Source organism: Dendrobates tinctorius, unplaced genomic scaffold, assembly GCF_039654945.1.
Source record: "Dendrobates tinctorius isolate UK_male_01 unplaced genomic scaffold, ASM3965494v1 ptg000046l, whole genome shotgun sequence".
Lineage (NCBI taxonomy): Eukaryota > Metazoa > Chordata > Amphibia > Anura > Dendrobatidae > Dendrobates > Dendrobates tinctorius.
Genome location: NW_027361714.1, coordinates 30,441,134 through 30,469,103, shown reverse-complemented (window position 1 = coordinate 30,469,103; position 27,970 = coordinate 30,441,134). Strand labels below are relative to the sequence as shown.

Sequence of the window (27,970 nt, the reverse complement as noted above, 5' to 3'; positions counted from 1 at the left end):
AAATGTAAGCACTAGAGTTGAGCGAAACAGGTCGGTCAAATTAAAAAAATAGCCGACTTTAGCTAAAGTCGGGTTTCGCCGATCGAAACCCGACCATAGCGTGAGGTCGGCCAGAGCGCCAAAGTCGCGTTTAAAATAATGCTTCCAGCGACTTTTCTCAGCCAGTGATGGAGGACGCACACTGTGGGCACCGCGATGACATGGGAAGCTGCCACCACCATCTTAGAGAAGGGCATTGAAGTGATAGGCTGGCTTTGTGTGGCGTCACATTGGGTATAAAAGGCCGTGACCGCCGACCGCCATCTTACATCTGCCGATCTTAGAATAGGGAGAGGTACTGATGCTGCTCCTGCTGATTCTGAATAGGGAGAGTGTTAGGCAGGGAAGAAGAAAAACAAAATTGCTTCTGCTGATAGCGCTTTTCACTGTACAGTTTGTGTGCAGTGAAAGGGGAGGATTTTTGTTGTGTGCAGCAGCGCTGGTGGTGATTAGGCTGCCTTTTAAGGCTACCTGCTAGCTGCATTGCTGTGTGCACACTGCTGTTCAAACTGCTTTTTTCAAAGCACTCCAACTTTTATTATTTTGTTCTGGTGAGTTACTGAGCGCTCATTTTTTCACACACTATATAGCGGTGTACGCTCCTCACACACTACCGTGTACCGGCTGGTATTACGGACAAATAGAAGCTATCTGGGTGTGACTCTGGAAAAACAAGCTGAGGAGATTTTCCATTTTTCCAGAACTATACCTTATAGAGCTGTCCGCTTTTCAAACAGTTTTGTTTATCTGCTGTTTGATCACGGTCAAAACTAGACAGAGACAGCGTGTGTCAGTCCGTATACAAATAGACGGAGATTGACAATTTTTCATACAGACACCGTATAGTGGTGTACGCTCCTCACACACTACCGTGTACCATCTTGCATAACGGACAAATAGAAGCTATCTTGGTGTGACTCTGGAAAAACAAGCCAATGAGATTTTCCATTTTTCCAGACCTACACCTTATAGAGCTGTCTGCTTTTCAAACAGTTTCGTATATCTGCTGTTTGATCATGGTCAAAACTAGACAGAGACAGCATGTCAGTCCGTATAAAAATAGACGGAGATTGACAATTTTCCATACACACACCGTATAGCGGTGTACGCTCTTCACACACTACCATGTACTGCCTTGTATCATGGACAAATAGAAGCTATCTGTGTGTGACTCTGGAAAAACAAGCCGAGGAGATTTTCCATTTTTCCAGACCTACACCTTAGAGAGCTGTCTGTTTTTCAAACAGTTTTGTATATCTGCTGTTTGATTACAGTCAAAACTAGACAGAGACAGCGTGTGTCAGTCCATATAAAAATATACGGAGATTGACAATTTTCCATACACACACCTTATAGCGGTGTACGCTCCTCACACACTACAGTGTATCGGCTGGTATCACGGACACTGCCCCTATTGGTCAAACAATCAGTAGATTTGGTTTCCAGTACCATCTCTATGCTGATGACACCCAATTATACGCTTCTTCTCCTGACATCGCGCCAGCCTTTCTAGAAAACACCGGCGATTGTCTAAGGGCTGTGTCTAATATCATGTCCTCACTATATCTGAAACTGAACCTGTCAAAGACTGAACTCCTTGTGCTTCCTCCCTCTACTAATGTACCTATACCCGACATTGCCATTTCTGTGTATGGTTCCACTATTACTCCCCTGCAACATGCCCGCTGTCTTGGGGTCATACTTGACTCCGAGCTTTCCTTTGCCCCCCACATTCGATCACTGGCTCGCTCTTGTCATCTGCACCTCAAAAACATTTCTAGAATTCGACCTTTTCTTACTTTTGACTCAGCAAAAACTCTTACTGTTTCTCTTTTTCATTCTTGTCTCGACGATTGTATCTTTCTTCTAATCGGTCTCCCTCTTAATAAACTCTCCCCTCTCCAATCTGTCTTGACTGCTGCAGCCAGGATCATATTCCTCACCAATCGTTACACAGATGCCTCTACCTTGTGCCAGTCATTACACTGGCTATCCATCCACTCCAGAATTCAGTATAAACTTATTACCCTCACCCACAAAGCCCTCCATGGCTCAGCACCACCCTACATCTCCTCCCTTGCTTCAGTATACCACCCTACCCACGCCCTCTGTTCTGCTGATGACCTGAGGTTAGCATCCTCAATAATCAGAACCTCCCACTCCCGTCTCCAAGACTTTACATGTGCTGCACCAATTCTTTGGAATGCACTTCCCAGGTCAATACGATTAGTCCCCAATCCCCACAATTTTAAGCGTGCCCTGAAAACGCATTTATTCAGACTGGCCTACCACCTCAACACATTAACCTAATCTATCCCTGGGTGGCACAGTCGTTTTACCATAACCAGGTTCCCCGCATCATGTTCCCACATGATTTATGCATCCATTAGCCCTCTGTGTCTGTACTGTTACACACTTAACATTATGGCTGGTCCAAACAATCAGGGCAATTGTTAACACCCACCTTTTGTGTCAACCTCTTTCCTCATAGACTGTAAGCTTGCGAGCAGGACCCTCATTCCTCTTGGTATTTGTTATAATCTATGTGAATATTGTTATGCTGTAATGTCTATTGTCTGTACAAATCCCCTCTGAAATGTAAAGTACTGCGGAATATGTCGGCGCTGTAGAAATAAAATTTATTATTATTATTATTATTATATAAGCTATCTGGGTGTGACTCTGGAAAAACAAGCCGAAGAGATTTTCCATTCTTTCAGACCTACACCTTACAGAGCTGTCCGCTTTTCAAACAGTTTCGTATAGCTGCTGTTTGATTATGGTCAAAACTAGACAGAGACAGCGTGTGTTAGTCCGTATACAAATAGACGGAGATTGACAATTTTTCATACAGACACCGTATAGCGGTGTACACTCCTCACACACTACCGTGTACTGCCTTGTATCACGGACAAATAGAAGCCCTCTGTGTGTGACTCTGGAAAACAAGCCGAGGAGATTTTCCATTTTTCCAGACCTACACCTTATAGAGCTGTCCACTTTTCAAACAGTTTTGCATATCTGCTGCTTGATTACGGTCAAAACTAGACAGAGACAGCATGTGTCAGTCCGTATAAAAATAGACGGAGATTGACAATTTTCCATACACACACCGTATGGAGCTGTCCGATTCTCAAACAGTATTGTATATCTGCCGTTCGCATTACAGTCACATCTATAGAGAGTCAGCGTGTGTTTGTGTGACACTCCGTAAATACATATACGGATATTGTTAGTTACACAAAAAACGTATACAGCTGTGTACTTCTGATACAGTTCTGTATATCTGCTTGTTGGATTATGGTCAAATACATACTGTGAGAGCGTCTGTGACTAACAAGATATATACATAGATTTAATTTTTTTAATACACCTTACACAGGTGGACGCTCCTCATACAGTACCATCTCTCTGCTGGTATTTTTGGTACATTTTCCCAAACATGAGGAAATATGGTGGAAGACGCCGCGGACGTGGGCAGGGGGCGCAGCTGGTACTGATGGTGGTGGTGCATCAGCTGGTTCTGGCAAAAGCACAATAGCAGCTAAGGCAGGAGGTGTTGAGCCTGCGTCATCCTCTGGCCCAAGAAGGCCTGTACGGTTGCCTTTTCTTGGAGTAGGAAAACCGTTTTTAAGGCCGGAGCATCAGGAACAGGTTTTGGCGTACTATGCCGAAACAGCCACCAGCTCTATTGCCTCCTCTTCTGAACGTTCGAAACCTGCAAGCACGGAGTCATTAGTGCAGGGTTCTGGTCAGGAAAACACCTTTCCTTGTGTCCTTCACCCACACCAAAAGTTAAGGATGCGGTAGCCCACACTTCAGGTTACTCTATGGAGCTCTTTTCACATACCATGCCTGGGTTATCCAGTCAAATCCTGAATTCCCCAGTCCAAGACGAATCTGACATGGAGTGCACAGATGCACAGCCACTGCTAGATGTCCCAGAGCACTACATTGCCCTCGCAGTCTATTGAGCCAGAATCTGACCCTGATGAAACTCAGGTGCCCCTTCCCGCATACTATACCACCTTGCACGGTGACACAGAGGAAGGTAAAGAGGAAGGTGCAGATGACTTTGAAGAGGAGGTGATGGATGACCCAGTTCTTGACCTGGATTGGCATCCATTGGGGGAGGAGGGTGGCGCTGGCAATAGTTCAGATAAGAAGGATCCGCAGCAGGCATTGACATCGCAGCAGGAGTTATCTTGCAGGCCCGTAGCTGCCCAAAAACGTGGACCAAAAACTAAAAGAGTTGAAGGACAGCTTGGCCAGACGGACAACTTAGCACAGCGTGCAATGCCAGAAAATGTATACCATAGTAGGAAGAGTGCAGTGTGGCACTTCTTTGTCCAAAATCCTACTGATGAGGCAAAGGTTACATGTAAGAAGTGCGGAAGGACCTTTTGCCGAGGTAAACAACTCAGAAATTTGAATACCAGTTGCATGCTTAGACACTTAATCAGCATGCACTTGCAAGCATGGACGGACTACAAAACCTCAGGTAGCACATGTGCACCTGCTCTGACCGAAGGTAGCCAGCAACGCTCCATCGCTTCCCCCACTGTAAGACCACCGCCACCATTAAGCACACCACCAGGACTAAATGTGGAGGTGTTGTCTCAAGGCCAAAGCACTCAGGGAATCAAAATGGTTTTGCAACACAACACTGAATCTAGGCCATCACCACCAATATCATCACCAACCCCCTCTCACTTCGTCCGGTCCACCGCTACTTCCCCCATATGCAGCTCTCCAGCCCAGCTCACCTTACCAGACACTCTGAGTAGGACAAGAAAGTACTCATCCTCTCATCCGCATACACTGTGTTTGAATGCCTACATTACCAAACTAATCTCATCAGAGATGATGCCCTACCTTTTGGTTGAAAGCGAAGCTTTCCGCAAGCTCATGGCCTACGCTGTCCCACGCTATGACCTACCCAGTCGGCACTTCTTTTCTCAAAAAGCCATCCCTGCCCTCCACCGGCATGTGAAAGATCGCATTGTCCATGCACTAAAACAGTCAGTGAATGGAAAAGTGCACCTCACAACAGATGCATTGACCAGTAGGCATGGCTAGGGCTGTTACGTGTCTATTACTGCACACTGGGTTAATGTGGAGGATGAAGGCTCCACAGGGGACAGAGGGGGTGGAACAATGCTGGCTAGCCCACGGTATAGGAAACAGTTGGCTGTAGGCTTTCGACCCTCCTCCTCCTCCATCAGCGAAAGCTCGTCCACAGAGCACAGTCGCACGAGCACTCCATCCGCAGCTGGCAGTGTTGCACACGAGGTGTCCCACTATCGAACAGTTAGTGGTAAGCGTCAGCAGGCTGTGTTAAAGATGATGTCTTTGGGCGACAACAGACACACTGTGGAGGTACTGGCCGACTACTTGCAGCGGCAAACTGAGTCATGGCTGGGCAGTCTACATCTTGAGGCAGGCAAGGTAGTCAGTGATAATGGCTGTAATTATGTGGCAGTCATAGCCCGTGCAAAACTCACACACATACCTTGCCTGGCTCACACTTTGAACCTGTGGTGCAGTGCCTCCTTAATAATTATCTGGAATTAACATCCCTGCTACATAAGGTGCGAAGACTGTGCTCGCACATCCGTCGCTCAAACTTCCACTCCACTCGTATGCAGAAGCTGCAGCGATTGCTCCACCTTCCCAAGCATGGCCTAATCATAGACGTTGCAACAAGGTGGAATTCCACCCTGTACATGGTTGAGAGGCTGTGTGAACAGAGGCTGTAATGCATTTGTGGGAGGATACACGGGCAGGCAGTTTGAGGGAAGACATGGAATTGTCAGGTGTGCAGTGGTCAAAGCTGAAAGACCTCTGTAAAGTCCTTCAGTGTTTTGAGGAATGCACATGGCTGGTAAGTGCAGACGACACCATCGTAAGCATGAGCATCCCACTTATGCATCTGCTCATGCAAAGTTTGACGCACATTAAGGATCAGGCGTCTGAGGCGGAGGAGGAGGAGGAAGAGGGAAGCCTTGATGACAGTCTGCCATTGTCTGGTCAGGGAACTGTCCTGGAAGAGGTGGAGGAAGAAGAGGAAGATGATGAGGAGGAGGATGAGGGGGATGATTATTTTGGGCAGGAGGATGCTTCTCAGGGGGTAAGAGAAAATGTTGGCATTCCAAGGTCAGGTACAGTGTTTGTGCGTGACTGTAGGGATTTGGATTTGCCAGAAAGTGCTCCTCCACCCAGCAGTCGCAGTGCAGCATTGACACCTGAAACATTGGCCCACATGTGCGATTATGCCTTGCGGATCCTAAAAAGGGACCCCCGCATTGCCAAAATGATGAGGGATAATGACAACTGGCTGGCCAGCATCCTATATCGACGCTACAAAGGCAAATTACACAACATTATGCCACAGGAAAACCTAGAGATAATATTGGCTAACAAACAAGCAACTCTGGTAAACCGTTTGTTTGAGGCTTTCCCAGCACACAGCAGCGGTGCTGGTTCTCCCACGAGCCATATTGGGCACAATGGAAGAGGTGTTCATGGTGCACACAGCCGAAGTTGCATTGGAGACAGGGGTTTAATGACCATGTTGTGGAATGATTTCTCAAGTACCGCTCACACGACTGCGAATACTGCATCGATTAAAAGTGACAGGAGACAGCAGTTGTCAACTATGGTTACAAACTACTTCTCCCATATCGATGTTCTCCCTCACAGGTCATTCTCCTATGACTATTGGGCCTGTAAACTGGACACCTGGCCTGAATTGGCACAATATGCCTTACAGGAGCTCGTTTGCCCTGCTGCTAGTGTGTTGTCTGAAAGAGTCTTCAGTGCTGCTGGATCAATCCTGACAGAAAAAAGGACCCGTCTGTCTACCCAAAATGTTGATGATCTAACCTTCATTAAAATGAACCATGCATGGGTTTCAAAGGATTTTGTCCCACCTTCCCCTGATGACACATAGGTTGCCAGAAAACTGCCTGGCTTTTGTCCCCCTCTTCCTCTGACTTGCCCAATTCCACCCTTTGCAGCAGCTGAATGTCCAGCCAACACATCAACATATGCCATTTTTTAAACCTCCCTAAGTGGGCTGCCCATCCACCCCCCAATGGCTGGGGTCATCACGTGGCACACCCGGGCAAGTGCCGGTGCTCTGAACAGGTGGATGGGCCCACTGCTGGCTGACGGCACTGGCACAGGGCCCATCATAGTACAATACAGTGTCTCTGATGGTGGGGGGGCCCACTCGCCGTCAGACACACCAGCGTACTATGAGGGGCCCTGTGCCAGTACCGTCGACCAGGAGTGTGCCTTCCTGCTTAGTCATGGCCACAGCACTTGCAAGTTGTAATACTTACCTCTCCCTGCTCCACCGCTGTGTAGTCTGGGCAGTTAAATCCTTCACAGGGACGGCCACTAGAAATTTGATGTATTGATCGATGATGGTTAAGATGTAGCTATGGCCTGTCCTGCTTGCCTCTACCTTCAGATGATCAATGGCTACCATTTGTAATGGACGTCAACTTACAAGTGGATGCAGTGGTGCTTTATGATCACCTTTCACAGTTGTGATAGTCGCAGACGTTTGACATTTCTGCCACCATTTTTCAATGTTTCCTCTCATGCCAATCCAATAGAATCACCTACTGCCTGTGGCTTCTGTCTTTTGCACTCCAAAATGACCAGATACATCATGATAGGCAGTGAGGACCATGTCTACATCTCTTCCTGTGATCACAATTTGATGGAGACGAGTAACGGTGATGTGATCCACGCTACTGCGATATAGCAATCCTTTCTTCACAAAGAACCTTTTTCGCTGTCTCCACAGACACAGTAATTGAGGGTCTGCATCGCCTCTTCAACATCTACCGGGAGATTTTCCCACTATGAGTAATTCCCACATTTCTGAAAACACTCGACTTTCCGTTTATACTTGTAGCCATGTAGTTTCCAGTAGCGGAGAGTCTGGACTGGCTTACTGAGATTGAAATATATACGAAGATTTAAAAGTACCACAACACTGTATACTGTTGGAAGCTTTGACTACCTTTCCCTTTTTCTACTTTTTAAATTCTGGTGTAATACATAGAGAGCCTGTGAGTGTCTGTGTCTGACTCTGGAAGTATAGACGGAAATTTACAATTACCCCTTGACTGGATACACCTGGTATGTGCTGATACAGTACCTTCGTTCAAAATTTTGTGCTACGGTATCATCCATAGTGAGTGAGAATGTGTGGTTTACGACTTCTATATATACGGTGAATCGGAGATACCAATTTTTACCCTATACTGGATACAGCTTGTACCTTGTTATACAGTAACCTTGTCTGACATTTAGTATTACAGTCAAATTCATACTGAGTAAGCAACTGAGTGTGACTACGGGACTATGTATACAGAGATTTCAATTGTACCCTATAATATATATACTTGCTATCTTGTTATCCAGTGCCTTTTTTACAACATTTTTTGTTATGGTCAAGCCCAGACTGAGTGAGCATCTGAGGGTGACTCTGGAAATATATACCGAGATTTCAACTTTGGCCAACACTGTATACAGCTGTACGCTTCTCATACAGTAACCTTTTTAGCTATTTAGATTCTGGTGTAATTCATAATGAGCCTGTGAACGTCTGTCTGTTACTCCGGCAATATATTTGGAGCTTTAAGACTACCCCAACACTGTATACAGCTGTACGCTTGTGTTACATTACCCATTTACAGCTTTTCATATTCTTGTGTAATCTATACTGGGCCTGAGAGCGTTTGTGTCTGCCTCCTAAAATGTATGCGGAGATGCAGAATGTTTACACTATATCTACCTTGTATCTGGTGTTACTGTACCCTTTTTCAACTTTTTATTTTATTGGGTAATCCATACTGAGCCTGTGAGCGTCTGTGTATGACTCATGAAATATATACGGAGATTTACTGTTATCCCTAGACTGTATAGAGCTGTATGCTTCTGATACAGTACAATATATCTGCTGGTATTTTGGGTCCATTTTCCATAACATGAGGAAGTATGGTGGAAGAGGATGCGGTTGTGGGCATGGGGGGCCACCTGGTACTGATGGTGGCTGTGGTGCTTCTGCTGGTAGTGCCAAAAACACAATAGCAGCTAAGGCAGGAGGTGTTGAGCCTGCGTCATGGTGTAGCTCTAGAAGGCCTGTAAGGCTCCATTTTCTGGGAGTAGGTAGACTGCTTTTAAAGCCGGAGTATCAGGAACTGTTTTTGCCTTACATTGCTGAAACCGCCTCCAGCTCTATCGCCTCCTCTTCTGAAGTTTAAAAAAATGCAAGCACTGAGTCGTAAATGCAGGCTTCTGGTCAGGAGCAACCCCTTTCCTTGTATCCTTCACCCACCCCAAAAGTGAAGGAAGCGGCAGCACACACTTCAGATTACTCCATGGAGCTCTTTTCACATACCATGCCTGGCTTAATTAAAAATGGGGCCCATCATATACTGGAGCATTCCAAATGGGGGACAGCAGACACTGGAGCAGCATTTACGGGGACCATTATACACTGGAGCATTAGAAATGGAGCCCATTATATTTAGAGCATTATTTGGGCCCATAACCCACTGGAGCATCGTCCATGGGGACCATCATATACTGGAGCATTATAAATGGGGCAGATGAGGCACTGGAGCAGCATCTATGGGGTACATTATACAGTGAAGCATTAGAAATGGGGCCCATTATATATGGAGCATTATTTGGGCCCATCATACACTGGATCATCATCCATGAGGTCCATCATATACTGGAGCATTCCAGATTGGGGACATCAGACACTGGAGCAGCATTTACGGGGCCCATTAAACACTGGAGCATTAGAAATGGGACCCATTACTTATGAAGCATTATTAGGGCCCATATTACACTGGAGAATCATCCATGAGGCCCATCATATACTGAAGCGTTATAAATGGGTCAGATCAGACACTGGAACAGCATCTATGGGGCACATGATACACTGGAGCATTAGAAATGGGGCCCATTATATATAGAGCATTATTAGGGCCCATCAGACACTGGAGCATCATCCATGAGGCCCATCATATACTGGAGCATTCCAGATTTGGGACATCAGACACTGGAGCAGCATTATATATGGAGCATTATTTGGGCCCATCATACACTGGATCATCATCCATGAGGCCCATCATATACTGGAGCATTCCAGATTGGGGACATAAGACACTGGAGCAGCATTTACGGGGCCCATTAAACACTGGAGCATTAGAAATGGGGCCCATTATATATGAAGCATTATTAGGGCCCATATTACACTGGAGCATCATCCATGAGGCCCATCATATACTGGAGCATTATAAATGGGGCAGATCAGACACTGGAACAGCATCTATGGGGCACATGATACACTGGAGCATTAGAAATGGGGCCCATTATATAAGGAGCATTATTAGGGCCCATCATACACTGGAGCTTCATCCATGAGGCCCATCATATACTGGAGCATTATGTGGAGCTCATCATATACTGTATGGAACATTATATGTGAGTGACCAATTATTCTGTATGGAGAAATATATGGGGTTCATTATTCTGTTTGGCGCACAATGTGGTGGCCATAATACTGTAAGGAGTAATATACTGTCCTTTTTTGAGCTATTGTACAATTAAAAATAGATCAGTCATGTCATGTAAGCAGTGAAGTATTAGTCATTATACTATACCTATATTTCTGTGCCGTATCGGAGCATCATGAGTTGTGGTATGTGTTAAAGGGGCGCACTGACACTCTTTGGCCCAGGGCACACGAAAACTTGGAGCCAGCCCTACCCCCCCCACAACTTTATCCAAATAACCCCCAGTTTTCAATGCCTAACTATTATTATGAAGTAAATTAAGGTTGACAAGCTTCAGTAACAAGAATTGATGTTTTTGGCATTGAAATGGGCACTGTAGGTGTGTTTACTGTCCTCCACTCCCTGCCAACTTTGCTACCCCATTGACTTGCATTGGGTTTCGTGTTTCTGTCGGCCTCCGACTTTTCCCTATAGTAGGCAGATTTCGTTCAATCCGACTTTTGCGAAAGTCGGGTTTCATGAAACCAGACTCGACCCCTAAAAAAGGAAAAGTCGCTCATCTCTAGAGTTGAGCGATACCGTCCGATACTTCAAAGTATCGGATCGGTATGGATCGGCCGATCTTAAAAAAAAGTATCGGTATCGCCGATTCCGATACCGGAAGTCCCATTCAAGTCTATGGGACTTCCGGTATCGGAATAAGAAAAATCCTGTTTTTCCCTTGTACAGCCTCTCTGGGGTCTGTACGGGCCTTTCGGGGGGCTGTGCCGGCCTGCCAGGGGGTCTGTGCAGGCTCCGGTGGTCTGTGCCGGCCTGCCAGGGGGTCTGTGCAGGCTCCGGTGGTCTGTGCCGGCCTGCCGTGGGGCTGTGCCGGCCTGCCAGGGGGGCTGTGCAGGCTCCGGGGGGCTGTGCCGGCCTGCCGGGGGGCTGTGCAGGCTCCGGGGGGCTGTGCCGGCCTGCCGGGGGGCTGTGCAGTCTTCGGGGGTCTGTGCAGGCATCGTCCGATGGGACTACAAGTCCCATCGGGCGATGCCTGCTACCATGACAGTGATTGACACATTAGCCAATGATGGGACAGTAGTAGTCCCATCATCCGGCTAACGTGTTGAATGTAAAAAAAAAAAAAAAAAAAAAAAATTACATGCTACATACATACAACATGCATACTACATACATGCTACATTCATACTACATACTACATACATGCTACATTCATACTACATATATACTACATGCAACATACATACTACATACATACTACATGCAACATACATACTACATATATACTACATGCATGCAACATGCATACTACATATATACTACATGCTACATACATACTACATATATGCTACATACATACTACATATATACTACATGCATGCTACATACATACTACATACATACTACATATATGCTACATACATACTACATGCTACATACATACTACATATATACTACATGCATGCTACATACATACTACATGCTACATACATACTACATATATACTACATACATACCACATACATACTACATACATACTACATACATACTACATGCTACATACATACTACATATATACTACATGCATGCTACATACATACTACATGCTACATACATACTACATATATACTACATACATACTACATACATACTACATGCATGCTACATGCTACATACATACTACATATATACTACATGCATGCTACATACATACTACATGCTACATACATACTACATATATACTACTTGCATGCTACATACATACTGCATGCTACATGCATGCTACATACATACTACATACATACTACATGCTACATACATACCACATATATACTACATACATACTACATACAATACATTCATACAATACATACATAGACATACAGTACATATAACATAGAGTAACATACTTACCAATACTTGTCACATTGTTCCCCGAAGCCATTGTCTTTTACGGAATAAATATTAACATAACAAACCACAAAAATACTCACCCACGATCCGAAGCAGTCCACGAGTGTGTCCCACGACGATCTTGGGTAGAGAACTGCAGCATCAGCTGTTGCTGCCGTTCTCTACAGGCTGCAGGAATCCAATGATGGAAGGTAGGTATCCTTCCGCACTGTATTCCTCCGCCACTTAAAAAAAAAAAAAGTCCCTAGTCTCACTTTATGCCATTGCTGTGTGGGAAATTCCCACGCAGCAATGGCATAAAGTGAGACTAGGGACCTTTTTTTTTTTTTAAGTGGCGGAGGAATACAGTGCGGAAGGATACCTACCTTCCGTCATTGGATTCCTGCAGCCCGTAGAGAACGGCAGCAACAGCTGATGCTGCAGTTCTCTACCCAAGATCGTCGTGGGACACACTCGTGGACTGCTTCGGATCGTGGGTGAGTATTTTTGTGGTTTGTTATGTTAATATTTATTCCGTAAAAGACAATGGCTTCGGGGAACAATGTGACAAGTATTGGTAAGTATGTTACTCTATGTTATATGTACTGTATGTCTATGTATGTATTGTATGAATGTATTGTATGTAGTATGTGTGTAGTATATATGTGGTATGTATGTAGCATGTAGTATGTATGTAGTATGTATGTAGCATGCATGTAGCATGCAGTATGTATGTAGCATGCATGTAGTATATATGTAGTATGTATGTAGCATGTAGTATGTATGTAGCATGCATGTAGTATATATGTAGTATGTATGTAGCATGTAGTATGTATGTAGCATGCATGTAGTATGTATGTAGTATGTATGTAGTATATATGTAGTATGTATGTAGCATGTAGTATGTATGTAGCATGCATGTAGTATATATGTAGTATGTATGTAGCATGTAGTATGTATGTAGCATGCATGTAGTATGTATGTAGTATGTATGTAGTATATATGTAGTATGTATGTAGCATGTAGTATGTATGTAGCATGCATGTAGTATATATGTAGTATGTATGTAGCATGTAGTATGTATGTAGTATGTATGTAGTATGTATGTGGTATGTATGTAGTATATATGTAGTATGTATGTAGCATGTAGTATGTATGTAGCATGCATGTAGTATATATGTAGTATGTATGTAGCATGTAGTATGTATGTAGCATGTATGTAGTATGTATGTAGTATGTATGTAGCATGTAGTATGTATATAGCATGCATGTAGTATATATGTAGTATGTATGTAGTATACATGTAGTATGTATGTAGCATGTAGTATGTATGTAGCATGCATGTAGTATGTATGTAGTATGTATGTAGCTTGTAGTATGTATGTAGCATGCATGTAGTATGTATGTAGTATGTATGTAGTATATATGTAGTATGTATGTAGCATGTAGTATGTATGTAGCATGCATGTAGTATATATGTAGTATGTATGTAGCATGTAGTATGTATGTAGTATGTATGTAGTATGTATGTAGTATGTATGTAGCATGTAGTATGTATGTAGCATGCATGTAGTATGTATGTAGTATTTTTTTTTTTTTTTTTTAACATTTAACACATTAGCCGGATGATGGGACTACTACTGTCCCATCATTGGCTAATGTGTCAATCACTGTCATGGTAGCAGGCATCGCCAGATGGGACTTGTATTCCCATCGGACGATGCTTGCACAGACCCCCGGACATCAGCACAGCCCCCCGGCAGGCCGGCACAGCCCCCCAGCAGGCCGGTACAGACCCCCACAGGGTGCACAGACCACCGGCAGGCCGGCACAGCCCCCCGGCAGGCCGGTACAGACCCCCACAGGGTGCACAGACCACCGGCAGGCCGGCACAGCCCCCCGGCAGGCCGGTACAGACCCCGGGCAGTCCACACAGCCCCCCGGCAGGCCGGCAGAGACCCCCGGAAGGCCCGAAATGACGGCGCATCATGATGCGCACACACCACGCATCATGATGACGTCAGGCTGTCAATCAACTTTGAACTTCCGATTCCGATGCCGACTTCCGATATTGAAAAAATATCGGAAGTCGGTATCGGAATTCCGATACAGCAAGTATCGGCCGATACCCGATACTTGCGGTATCGGAATGCTCAACACTACTCATCTCTAGTAAGCACGCAAAAGCGTGTTCCAGTTTACCATTTATTGCTGACTGTAATTTATATTTGTATTTTGCATGTAACCCCTTCTCATATACAGCACAATAAAATCAATTGTGCTCTGAAAATAAATATTAATAAAAAAAGAACAATAATGTTTTTTTACAATAAAAATTCCATGCATTTTTATAGGGAACCTATGAAGTCTGAGAATGTTGTTAATATGCAGATATATGGTTAATCTACAGGTTAATACTGTTATGAATGTGTCTGGTTGCAGTACTAAAAGTGCAACACCCAAGGGAAAATTGTATTTATTTCTATCAGAAGCTGGCAACTTTGAGTCATACAAGAGTGCTCATAGCAATTACAGTTGCTGCTCACAGCACTTGGTGCAGCGGCTGTGTGCAAGCCCAGGCACTGACTGACAGCCAGCTCAGCACTGCAACAGTATAGAGCTAGCTGTCAGCAGTGTCAGACTAGGGTGCCAAGGGCCCACAAGTAGCCTACTCCCGGGCCCCCCTTTTCAGCTACATGTAAATGTGACATTATCCTCAATCACAAAGTCATAGAACAATGAACTGGGTAGATTGTTACATGAATAAGATGTTGTCTGTACTTTGTGCCAAGTACTGCACATATAAGAGGGTGGTGGCCTACTCTTGCACAGGGGCACACCGGACGATTCTCCTCTTCTCTCAAAGGGCGGCACGGTGGCTCAGTGGTCCTGGGGTCCTGGGTTCAAATCCCACCAAGGACAACATCTGCAAGGAGTTTGTATGTTCTCCCCGTGTTTGCGTGGGTTTCCTCTGGGCACTCCGGTTTCCTCCCACATTCTAAAGACATACTGATAGGGAATTTAGATTGTGAGCCCCATCGGGGACAGTGGTGATAATGTGTGCAAACTGTAAAGCGCTGCGGAATATGTTAGCGCTATATAAAAATAAAGATTATTATTATTATTATTGTGGGCTAGTCCATGCCTGGCTGTCAGTGTTTGGGAGTGCTTACAGTTGCTGCTCCTAATGTGATTAACGATGACTAATTGCTCTAGGCCCGCCTGTATGACTGAAAGCCAGTGGCTACCAGGAGAAATAAAGATTATTTTTTCCAGGTACCACACGTTCAATACTATAATAGTTTTTTCAATTAAAAAAAACCTCTGCTCATATAACCTTACACACTTTCCTTCAGCTTTACCACAGTGAAAATTGAAATTAATAGCTTGTCTTTGTAATGAATGGATCTGTTGGATCCTCACATGTTTTTTGTAGCTACGATCCGTTCTCACTTATTGATGGAAAAAATTAGGAAATATGTTTCTTTAGTACCAGACAAAGTGAGCAATATAATGAAATATATGAATGGTATACTGAGGCTTTTGGCTAATACTTATAATAGCATACATAATAAGAAGATGAGATATGGGAAATGGAAGGCATTAGTGATATCATTATTGTTATTCCAGCAATTATTACTTTGGCTCTTTACAGCTGGCGTGGGAGCTGTTAGGATGTCCAGACTGTCTTTGAAATAAGCCAAATTGTAATGGGTACGTAAATATACAAATAGGATATAAAAAACGCCATTACACAATATTAAATGACCTATGAGAGACATATAAACAGTTGAGCACAATTAAGGATTGTCTTTGTGTCCTGAAAATGTAATGCTTCAAGCTCTAATAAAGGAATATGCTGCTCAAGAGCTGTCACGCTGTCTGTTCCTGATGATGGAAAGCATGTGTGAGGGAATTGTGGAGCTTATTCAGAACTGCGCAAAAGCTGGGACATGGAGAGGCTTTGACACAAACATAGCACGCTCATCCAATAAGTAACATATGTAGAATGTGGAACAGCTTCAAATAAGAAAAGACAAATGAATTGCATTTAAGATTCTATTAAGCATTATGTCTTTCCTATACTGGCATCGCATTGCTGTAACAAGCGACCTTTATTCTGTGATTATGTTGAAATAATACAGACATGTAATAATCTGGAAAGATTATAAACAATACCTTGGATGCTAAATGTCTTCAATGTATCATGTAAAAATATGCTATTAACCTGCATATATGGGATTAATCTGCAGGTTAATAGTGTTGTGAATAATTGTGGCTGTACTGAGAGCCCCGAAAAAAATTAACTTCTCCCCCCAAGTAGTCTCGAGCTTTCAGTCATAGGAATGAAGCTGGCTTGGCTTCGGTCACCGCTCAGCATATAGTGCAACCGCACCCACGGCATTTACTGACATCTGGCGCTAATGCTTAGCCGGCTGTCAGTCAGTGCTAGGCTTTGAAAACACCTGCCGCTTACTATATATTGAGGAGTGACTGAAGTCAGGCTGGCTCCACCTCTATGACTGAAAGCCCCAAGCTGTCAGGAGGAATAAAATTAATTTCTTTCCGACAATTGGGCCTTCAGTGCTGCCACTACTTCAGAACACTATTAACCTGTAGATGAATCCCATATCTGTGGGTTAAAGGTATACTTTTATATGAGAGGTTCCCTTTAAATCGTACTCTATAAACATACCATAATACTTAACTCATCACCATAAAACAAAGCTCATATATAAATCACTCATGGCTAAAAATGGTTCTTTACAGCATGACATCCTATTTCTGGATTAATGGTATGCCAAGTCTACAGACACTGATCACTGATTTTAGAAATCCTGCTAGAGGAACATTCCAATAAAAGAAAACTAAAGAAACAGTATCTTGTATTTAGCTATACTTTATTTTAATATTCGTTATGTGCTGGCTAGATACACTATGCAACAATGATCATAATATCTACAGTATTTAGAAATTGTGATTGTTTTCTTTGTTTTCAGTTTATCTGTATTTTAGAGTGTATGTGACTCTGATTAAACTACAAAAATTACATGTATTCTAAATATTTTATATGAAAAATAGACAGCTAGGGAATAGAATATATATTACAATAAACATAAAAAGGCCCATAGATTACTCAATCATAGTTGCATTGGGCAATGTTGAGCTGCTCAAGGGCAACCAAAATCATCCTAGAACAAGAAATAAGCTCGACTTCTCTGAGAATAAGGTTGTGGAAAACCTCTACAAAATGTAAGGCCACATTCACATGTTCAGTATTTGATTACTTACTATTTTATTACAGTATTTGTAAGCCAAAACCAGGAGTGCAGCAATCAGAGGAAAAGTATAATAGAAACATGTCACCACATCAGTATTTTTCAATCAGTACTAGTTGTGCTTACAAATACTGATGTACAGTGGCATGTTAAAGTTTTGATGGTGCAGCGACCTGTGCCGAACGCAACGTGTTGGATTTTGCTGCGGTCGCCGCACCGTCAAAATGGCGCATGCGGAGGCATCCGCATACATCGGCATGGCCTGCGTACCCAATGCTAAAGATAGGGTACGCAGGCCACATGCGGATGTAGGCGGAGCTGAACGGAGGAGGCGCGGCAGTGGACAGAGCTTCACAGAGGAAGTTCGCATCCCTCCGCTGCTCCTCCATACCCTGGTGTGAAACTAGCCTAAAGGTGTGGAAATCAACTTTTTCTATGATAATAATGCTCTGTATTTGCTTATTGCAGTGAATCAAATTTAGAGGTCTATAAGCAAAATATTGATTGCTATAGAGGGGAAATTCTCCATCTTTCCTTGTAGTAGCTTGTATTCTTCTATTTTTGCATCTGTTTTCTCTCAGAAAGGACATGTAACATCAACTGTTCTTCACTGTCCTCTTAAGGGAATAGAAGAATCCATGATATCTATAAACAGAAAGATAGGGAGGAAATACTTAACTAACCTAAATGAATTCAAGTCTCCAGGTCCAGATGAATTACACCCCAGAGTACTGAAGGAGATAGCAGAAGAAATTTTTGAACCCCTCTCCATAATCTTTGAAAATTCTTGGAGAACAGGAGAAGTGCCAGAAGACTGGAGAAGAGCAAATGTTGTTCCTATCTTCAAAAAGGGGAAGAAGGTGGACCCAGGCAACTATAGGCCGGTGAGTCTGACTTCTATACCAGGAAAGATCTTTGAACAAATTATTAAACAACATGTATGTCAGTACCTGGATAAGAATGAAGTGGTTAAACAGAGTCAGCATGGGTTTGTAACTAATAAGTCATGTCAGACTAACTTAATTTCCTTCTATGATGGAATCACTGATTGGGTGGATCAAGGAAATGCTGTAGATATAGTATATCTTGACTTCAGCAAAGCATTTGACAAAGCATCTCATAAAATTCTTATTGAAAAAATGACTAAGTATGGAATGGACAAGGCAACTGTTAGGTGGATTCATAACTGGCTTAGTGATCGAACCCAAAGAGTGGTCGTAAATGGCTGCACATCCATTTGGAAGAATGTCTCAAGTAGGGTACCACAGGGCTCTGTCCTGGGCCCTGTATTGTTCAAAATCTTTATCAACGATTTAGATGAAGGAATTAAGGGTAAACTGATTAAATTTGCTGATGACACAAAGCTAGGAGGGATAGCTAATACTAGAGAAGAGAGAGAGAGGATTCAAAAAGATATAAATAAACTGGAGAAGTGGGCAGCAACTAACAGAATGGTTTTTAACAGGGAAAAATGCAAAGTACTACATCTGGGCAATAAAAATGAAAAAAGCATATACAGAATGGGAGGAATAGGGCTCAGCAACAGCACATGTGAAAAAGACTTGGGTATACTAATAGATCACAGACTGAATATGAGTCAACAGTGTGATGCAGCAGCAAAAAAGGCAAATGCAATTCTAGGATGTATTAACAGAAGCATACAGTCTAGATCACGTGAAGTCATTATTGCCCTCTACTCCTCTTTGGTCAGACCTCATCTGGAATATTGTGTCCAGTTTTGGGCACCACATTTTAAAAAAGACATCAACAAACTGGAGCAAGTTCAGAAAAGAGCGACCAGAATGGTGACCGGTCTGCAAACCCTGTCTTATGAGGAAAGGTTGCAGGATTTGGGAATGTTTAGTTTGCAAAAGAGAAGACTGAGAGGAGACTTAATAGCTGTCTACAAATATCTAAAGGGCTGTCACATTGTAGAAGGATCAACTTTATTCTCATTTGCACAAGGAAAGACTAGAAGCAATGGGATGAAACTGAATGGGAGGAGACACAGATTAGATATTAGAAAAAACTTTTTGACAGTTAGAGTGATCAATGAGTGGAACAGGCTGCCACGAGAAGTGGTGAGTTCTCCTTCAATGGAAGTCTTCAAACAGAGGCTGGACAGACATCTGACTGGGATGATTTAGTGAATCCTGCTTTGAGCAGGGGGTTGGACCAGATGGCCCAGGAGGTCTCTTCCAACTCTACGATTCTATGATTCTATGATTCTAAGACATTTTTCATTCATGTTTGTAAAGAATGAGTTCTCAGGACAAATAAATGTATAAATATATGTTATTCGAAAAGAATTAGCGTGGTACTGTCATTGGCTCAAATTAAAATAGAAAAAAGGGTAAGCATGCAAGGGAGGCGAAAATAAACATGAAGGGTATATAAATAAACTACTATGGGTAAAATGAGATAGCTATTGTTTTAGGCATCCACACCATCTCTGCTACAGGACATTTTTTCCAGCTCATAGTCATGACTTATTATTTGCAAAATATTCAATGTGATATTAAAGTACTAATACTTAAAAAATGTATAAAAATTGAACTAAATAAAGATACTAAGTGTATTTTAAAAGATTTACTATAACACATAAAGGGTTTTCCTTCATATTGTATATTTAAATTCACCATCACATTGTACATAATATTTAGAGTGTAAAATAACCCCCACCAAAAATATATAACACTACAAAATGTAGTTTTTAAAGTCATAACTCTCTATCTCAAATATTGCTCAATATTGCTTTACGCCTTAAATATCTAGTTTTGATGTATTTCCTTTGGTAACCACACCTATGTCTTAAAAGGGTTTCCCTATTACCATGCCACAAATGGAAAGTTATCTGTGAATATTAGGTTTTCTATGTTCACTTCTAATGGATTTCTGAAATTAGCATATTTAGCTATTTTTGAAACTAGAAGTTAATGGAAAGAGCCATGCATGCCCATACACCTCTCATTTAGCCAAAACGCAAGATGGTTCCCTATTCTCAAGATCCAGAGGTGGGACCTATCCACCTCTATCTGTGTTTATGGCATTTCCTGAGAAAATGTCTGAATTGAGAATATACGTGAAACCAAGAAAAATGTCGTTATAAAGCTAATTAATATTGTATAGCTCAGAAGCATATGGGAAGCCACTGTGCTACATCTAGACAACCTACTCTTTAAATCAGTGTCCTTCCATAAAATTTTCAAGGTCAAGGAAATACTTTATGTCTCTGTACTTGTACAAGTGTCATCCACTTTATTAAAAAAGCATAAAACATCCTAAAACTTTCTAAAATGCTCCTTTTTTGCTTTAGCAACTAAAACCAGATTTTGATACATGAAACCACAGTTAATCTTAATGCTAAGCAATGGGATCTCTGTATACAGATGCTACAACATTTCCATGCAGAGTGTACATGGACACCGAACATATGTATTTCTACGTGTACTACCTGGGAATGTTCTGCCTAAGTAATTAATTTATTTTAGAAAACTAATTTCATATCAATGTTAAATTTCTTAGTAAGGAAATGTATTCAGACTGATTTTCATCTCTTAAAATCAATTATCGAAATGATTATAAAACACCCTGGTTGCGAAATCCATTGTAATACAATTTGCCAGTACCCTTTCATTTGGACCAAAAGTCATATTTGATGCAACCATGAAGACGAAAATAAACCCAGAACATTGAAACAAAGCAGAAAACAATTACAGATATAGACAATGCAATAAGTTCATTTTGGATAATAATGGGATTGAGCCTCTCTTCATCATACGTTTTCCTTGACCACACTGATCCCTTACTGCTAGATAGTAATTCTAATAGAAATGTACAAAAACATGACAAATACGTACATATTTCCAAACTTTTATCTTTTATTTCAATATATAGGATAATATAGAGGCAACAATAAATTATTGGACACATGGATAACCAATATAGGTGTGTTAGTTTCAATGCTTTTGGTGCAATGGCAGCCTCTGTATTTTCTATTGTTATGCATTCCTTATAAAATATGCAAGATAGTTATCAGAAATGTTTGATAACTTGACTAGGAAGTTTTTGTACTTCTGGAATAAATTTATCAGAACTCTTTAGGCAGAAATACAGCTCTAGCAAGAATTAAGAGACCACTGCACAGTTTTATAAAAATCAGCTTCTCTACATGTCTGACAGTCATTCCATTCCAGTGTCAGTTGAATTCCAACCAGATTACACCTCATTCTGTTTGATGTGCTTCTGATTAGGTGATCACCTGAAGCAAATCTTATTTACCTAAAGAAAGTATATAAAACCCTGCAGTGGTGTTCACAATCCTCTTGCAATAGGACAAGCTGGATGGCAAAACAAGTGCTAGTAATATCCCAAAAGTAATAGGAATGAAAAAAATACTTTTAAACATGCCAAAGGAGTTGAAAACAAAAGTCTTGAGTGAGGAAAAGAAGGGCTCCATTCTGGCTTTACTAGCAGAGGGGATACAGTGAGCATCATGTTGCCTCCATCCTTAAAATTTCTAAGATGGCAGTCCATTACAACAAGTTCAAGCAGCAGACATTTTGGACAACAAACCTACTGACCGACAGAGGGCGAAAATGACTCTCCACTGACCGGGATGACTGTCATCTTATTTGAATGTCACTAAGCAACCGAAGGATGACATCAAGTGACGACATCAAGTAACCTACAAAAGGAATGGCAAATGGCAGCTGGGGTGAAGTGCACAGCAAGAACAGTTCGTAACAGGCTCCTAGAGGCAGGGCTCAAGTAGAAAAAAGCTTTTCATCAATGAGAAGTATAGGAGAGCCAGGCTGAAGTTTGCCAAAGACCATAACTATTGGACCATAGAGGAGTGGCGTAAGGTAATATTCTGTGATGAGTCTAATTTTGGGCTTTGCCCAACACCTGGCCATCTAATGGTTAGACTGAGATCTGGATAGGTGTACAAGCCACAGTGTCTTGCACCCACTGTGAAATTTGGTGGAGCATCTGTGATGATCTGGGGATGCTTCATTAAGGCTGGAATTGGGCAGGTTAATCTTTGTGAAGGACATTTGAATCAAGTTGCATACAAGGTTATCCTAGATAAATAGTTGATTCCTTCTGATCAGGCAATGTTCCCCAACTCTGAGGACTGTTTTTTCCAGCAGGACAAAGCACCATGCCACACAGCTAGGTCAATCAATGTGTGGATCAACGACCACCACATCAAATCCCTGTCATGGCCAGCCCAATCTACACCTCTGAACCCCCATTGAAAACCTCTGGAATGTAATCAAGAGGAAGATGGATAGTCACAAGCCATCAAACAAAGAAGGTGTAATGCCTGCGGCAGCACAGTAGCACACAACCTCCACCAGGGGTGCTGGTGAAGGAAAAAAGTGCACTCACAGTGAATCCACAGAGCAGCAGGCAGGAGCCACTAGGTGGCGGAATAGTAGTCAGAAAAGCCGAGTCAGCAACAGAGACGGAATGAAGTTCCAGAGATCATAGCAATACACATAGTCAGAAACAAGCAAAAGAAGTCAGAGACAGTCAGCAGCAGGAAAGTCAGAGATGGAAGACAATCAAACAGGTCAGAGGACAAGCTGAATCAAGTACAAAATAGGTAATAACACAGAGAGCGAGTACTATAACGAGTGAAGTCACAAGGAAAAACAGGAATGAGACCTAGGTAAACGGGCAGAGGACAAACGGGGTCAGCTGCTCAAGCCAGAGAAAGTAACTATAACTGACACTGCTTGCAGATAACGGCAGACTGAAATAGCCAGACAGATACCAAAACAAGGCAGGGAAGATTAACCCCCGCATGGCCATCCTGGGGAGAGAATAAGCAGAAACAGTGCCCGGACTGGATCATGACAAAAGAACTGCTTAAATTTTTGTACCAGGAGTGGCATAATATCACCCAAAAGCAGTGTGAAAGACTGGTGGAAAGCATGCCAAGACGCATGAAAGCTGTGATTAAAAATCATTGTTATTCCACAAAATATTGACTTCTGAACTCTTCCTGAGTTAAAACAATAGTATTGTTGTTTCTAAATGATTATGAACTTGTTTTCTTAGCATTATTTGAGGTCTGCAAGCACTCCTTTTTTTTGCTATTTTGACCATTTCTAATTTTCTGAAAATGTTGTCAGTAGTTTATAGAGTAAAACAGTAATTTACATTTTACTCAAAAATATACCTGCAGTGGTCTCTTAATTTTTGCCAGAGCTGTATATGTAATATGCTATTAAAGGGGGCTTCTGGTACTTTGAAATTTGCTGACTTTTGGCATCACCAAAAACTTGCTGGTTGAAGGGGCCAAGGGATGTCTCCATCGATTACCAGTCAAACTACCATACATTATTTAGCAACTTTGCCTGGTATTGTAGTTCAGTCCTATTTATTGAATGCGAATGAGTTGCACACAGAAGCGGGCACAGTCACATGATTCTTTGCCTGTTAAAAGGAATACAGCCATCATACTTAAGTGTCTGAAATCACCATTAAAGTAGTTATCTTTAAGAAAACATTTGTCTGTTGGCTCAATTTTTTGTGAAGTAAACAAGACTGTTCTGTACTTCCTCTCCCCAGGTCCCATGCTATGTCTCTAGTGCTGCCCCAGTCTCTGTTTTTGGCTGCACCAATCACACTGATCTCAGCGACTCGTGCCATCCCCAACGGCTCCAGTGCTGTCGACATGACATCACCACTGCAGCGTATATCTAGTGGAGCAGAATGAAATGCACAATACTGGACCCTTAGAGAGTTAGTAATATGGGGTTGTGTTTTTTTTTTTTACAATATACAGCTGGCAATTTACAAAAATGGACATACCCTTTTAGTCCCATAAAGAATTTAAGCAGCTGTGCTCATCCTCTCTATTCTATAAACTGTATCAATGTCTAATTATTACAGATGAGCAAAAAAAGTACCAAGGCGAACACCAAACTAGGGTGATGTGTTTTGATCACCCCTATTAATTACAGCTGCTAAGATAGTGTCAGAATTCATGGCAACCTGGAGATGCTAGAACCTGAATCTGACTTACAGCCTTTAAACTCTAGTACTACTCTAAAAGAGAAAAGATTGTCTAGGCTCAACAACCGTATGGCATCGCATCCAAATTGACATTCCAAAATGGCAATCACTAAATTCATTGACATTTCCTATACTCATACATAGTTCAATATGTCTAGGACATCATCTCTAGTACTTCTCCCTATGAACATGGGCCTGATGATGTAGAGAATTTTCTTACATGACTGCTATTGCTCATCACCTTTCTGCTCTGACTCTGTAATATAAAGTTCTATCACAGGTTTATAAAGTCACAAGAACATGCATGTTCATATTCCGTCGCGCAGTATTTCAAGCTAAAAAAAAAACAATATAAAAGTGCTAAAACATGTTATATGGATTACAATCAAGTTAAGCGTGAAAACTGAATCTAGTATAACTTACTGTTAGCTACCTTTTTTTACTGAAGAAATCATGATCACGTGCATACTTAGCAGAAAATCAGAATGTCGAAATGTTAAAAACAGACATGGCTTTTACGATCATCTGAAAAAAGTAGTATATATAAGAGCAATGTTTAACTATTAAGTCGAAATATAAAGTAACATAAAAAGGATACATGAAGTTATACTCCAAAAATATTACAGGAGTCAGAGCATATTTGTTCTCCACTGTTTTGAGCTGTCACTGAAAAATGCTGCATTTGATATCTGGGACAGCAGCAGTTTTAGACAGTGCCATTGTATTGAGCAAGCAAACACACAAAAAGGACATATACTACATGAAACTTTACCTCTCTGTTGAGCCCGAGTGTATGCGATGAGCATCAAAGTTAGGAAAACTGTAAGCAAAGTTCTTTCTGCCATGCTCAATTTACAAATATTCTGCATTTTGTGGAAAGAAAGGCGCTGAGGAGACGCCTCTCCTTTCCTTGTCTTGCTATTCCTCACTGACTGCAGCTGTGTGCCAGACACATAGAAACTCCAACTAAGATTTCAGGCTAAAGTTAGAGACAGTTTGAAAACTATACTCCTCCTTCTTTGCTCCCATTGAGACACAACAAGGCTGTTCATTCAGATTTGCACAGTTTAGGCACCTGACTTCTGTTGTTCTATTGAGTGATGCATTAAAGTGAACTTGTCATCAGGATATTAGAACCTTTACTAATGATGCGTGTAAAGGTCCTTTAATTAGTCAATTTTTACCTTCTTTGTAGAATCTCATTCTGAAGTTTTAGAGAAATCTAGGATTTACTGTAATTGTTATGCTAATGTGCCACAAGTGCAAAGGGGAGTGCACTGCAGTTACATCTCTCCTGCCCCTCTAACTATTTTTGCTATTTTTTGCTTCCAGTCTCAGTGATCTGCCTTCCCTGCATGAGATATTGTGCATAATTGCCTGTTGTCATCTCCTTAGGTGGGACATTGCATGGGAAGTTCATGATAATGTTATGAAAGCTAGACTTTAAATCTGCACTTGCATCACCCCACCTAAGGAGATTAAACCAAACAAAGTCTTTATCTGGTCAAAATCTTGGCCAGTGATCTTTTCTTCAGCTTACAAAAAAATGGAGACAAGGAAGCTGATCTCACTCTGTCATGCTGATTACGATGTACAATAAATAATGTATTATATTGTGGTACAGTCGTCATCCTGATTGAATTAAAAGAAGAGCAGACTGGTTTCTTTAAAAGAGGACAGTGCTTGAAAATGTTGTATTCTTCTGCGAATGATGGTTTATTCCAAGAAAATATATGCAGTCAAAATTGCTTTGCATCAAAAGAACTTTACTGGCAAGGACATTGCTGCTTGTGAGGTTGCCCACAAACCAACCATTTATTGTGTCGGCAACAAATTCAAAGAGAGGTGAAATTGCTGTGAAGATGGCTTCTAGACAATAAAGAAAGTCCAATGTCAAGACCATATACTAAAGAAAAATCAGCTATGGGATCAGCTTAATACCAATGTAGAGTTTATTCATAAATGGAGCAGGCAGGTAGGGCGAAGGCTTTTGGCAACCGGACTGGTGTCAAGTTCTTAAAAGACTGACAAACTGCAGGGAGAACAGGGATTGGATTAATAAGGACTGATTTAAAGATATTTTCTCTGATGCAGCCCCCTTCAGACTGGGACAACTGGAAGAATGTTTGTGTGGAGAACAAAAAGGTAAGTGATACTAGGAGTCCTGTCCCAATAGCAAAGTATACTGGGACCATTCATGTGTGGGGTTGCTTTTCATCCAAAAGAGTGAGTTTAGTCACAATTTTGCCTAAGACCACATGCAAAAAGAAGAGCAATGTTTTACATCAAACCAGGAGCTAAAATATTTGCTGATGAACAATGCTTTTTCCAGCATAATAGAGCACTATGTCCCAAAAAAGTGATAACTAGTGATGAGTGAGTATACTCGTTGCTCGCATTTTTCCGAGCATGCTCAGGTGTCCTCCGAGTATTTTAGCTTGCTCAGAGATTTAGTTTTCGTCGTCTTATCTGCATGATTTGCGACTTGTAGACAGGCTGAATACATGTGGGAATTCCCTAACAAACAGGCATTCCACATATGTATTCAAGCTGTCTAGCAGTCACAAATTATGCAGATGAGACAACGAAAACTAAATCTCGGAGCATGCTAAAATACTCGGAGGACATCCGAGTATGCTCGGGAAAACCCAAGCAATGAGTATCCTCGTTCATCACTAGTGATAACCAAATGGTTCACTGAAAAAAACATTGAAAGCAATGATTCCTCTCTATTACTAAGCTGTGTGCTTGCTGTCACCAGACAATGCAAAGGCGACATCAAACCCACAAATGTCAACCCCACTTGCCACCACAGAGCAAGTGGCAAGAACTGGTGAAAGTGACAGAATTGGCGCATCTAATAAATGCTCATTTCTGGGCAGTTGCAGGCTGCTATTTTTAGCCTGGTATGGCCAATATACATGGACCATTGCCAGTCTGAAAATACCAGCCCCTGCTGTCGGCTTTAGTATGGCTGGTTGTCAAAAATGAGGGGACCCCACATGGTTTTATTTTTTTAATTTATTTAATTAATAAAAATAAAAGTTCCGGACCCCTCTATTATTGATAACCAGCCTTGCTAACATTGACAGCTGAGGATTGCAGCCCGCAGCTCTCAGTTTTGCCTGGCTGATTATTAAAAATATAGGGGAACCAACGTCAATTTTTTAAAAAATATTT

General features: G+C 41.9%; 1 protein-coding gene across 2 annotated transcripts in view; it reads right to left on the bottom strand.

Annotated features, from left to right (window-relative positions):
• The window catches only part of LAMA2 (laminin subunit alpha 2), a 1,313,887-nt gene extending 1,288,155 nt beyond the window's left edge, over positions 1 to 25,732 (bottom strand). For both annotated transcript variants that reach the window (XM_073575794.1, XM_073575795.1), the window contains exon 1: positions 25,563 to 25,732. In XM_073575794.1, coding sequence (XP_073431895.1) covers positions 25,563 to 25,659 — 97 coding nt within the window. In that variant the 5' untranslated portion in view covers positions 25,660 to 25,732. The remainder of the gene's footprint in view (positions 1 to 25,562) is intronic.
• Between the last annotated feature and the right edge of the window lie 2,238 nt (positions 25,733 to 27,970).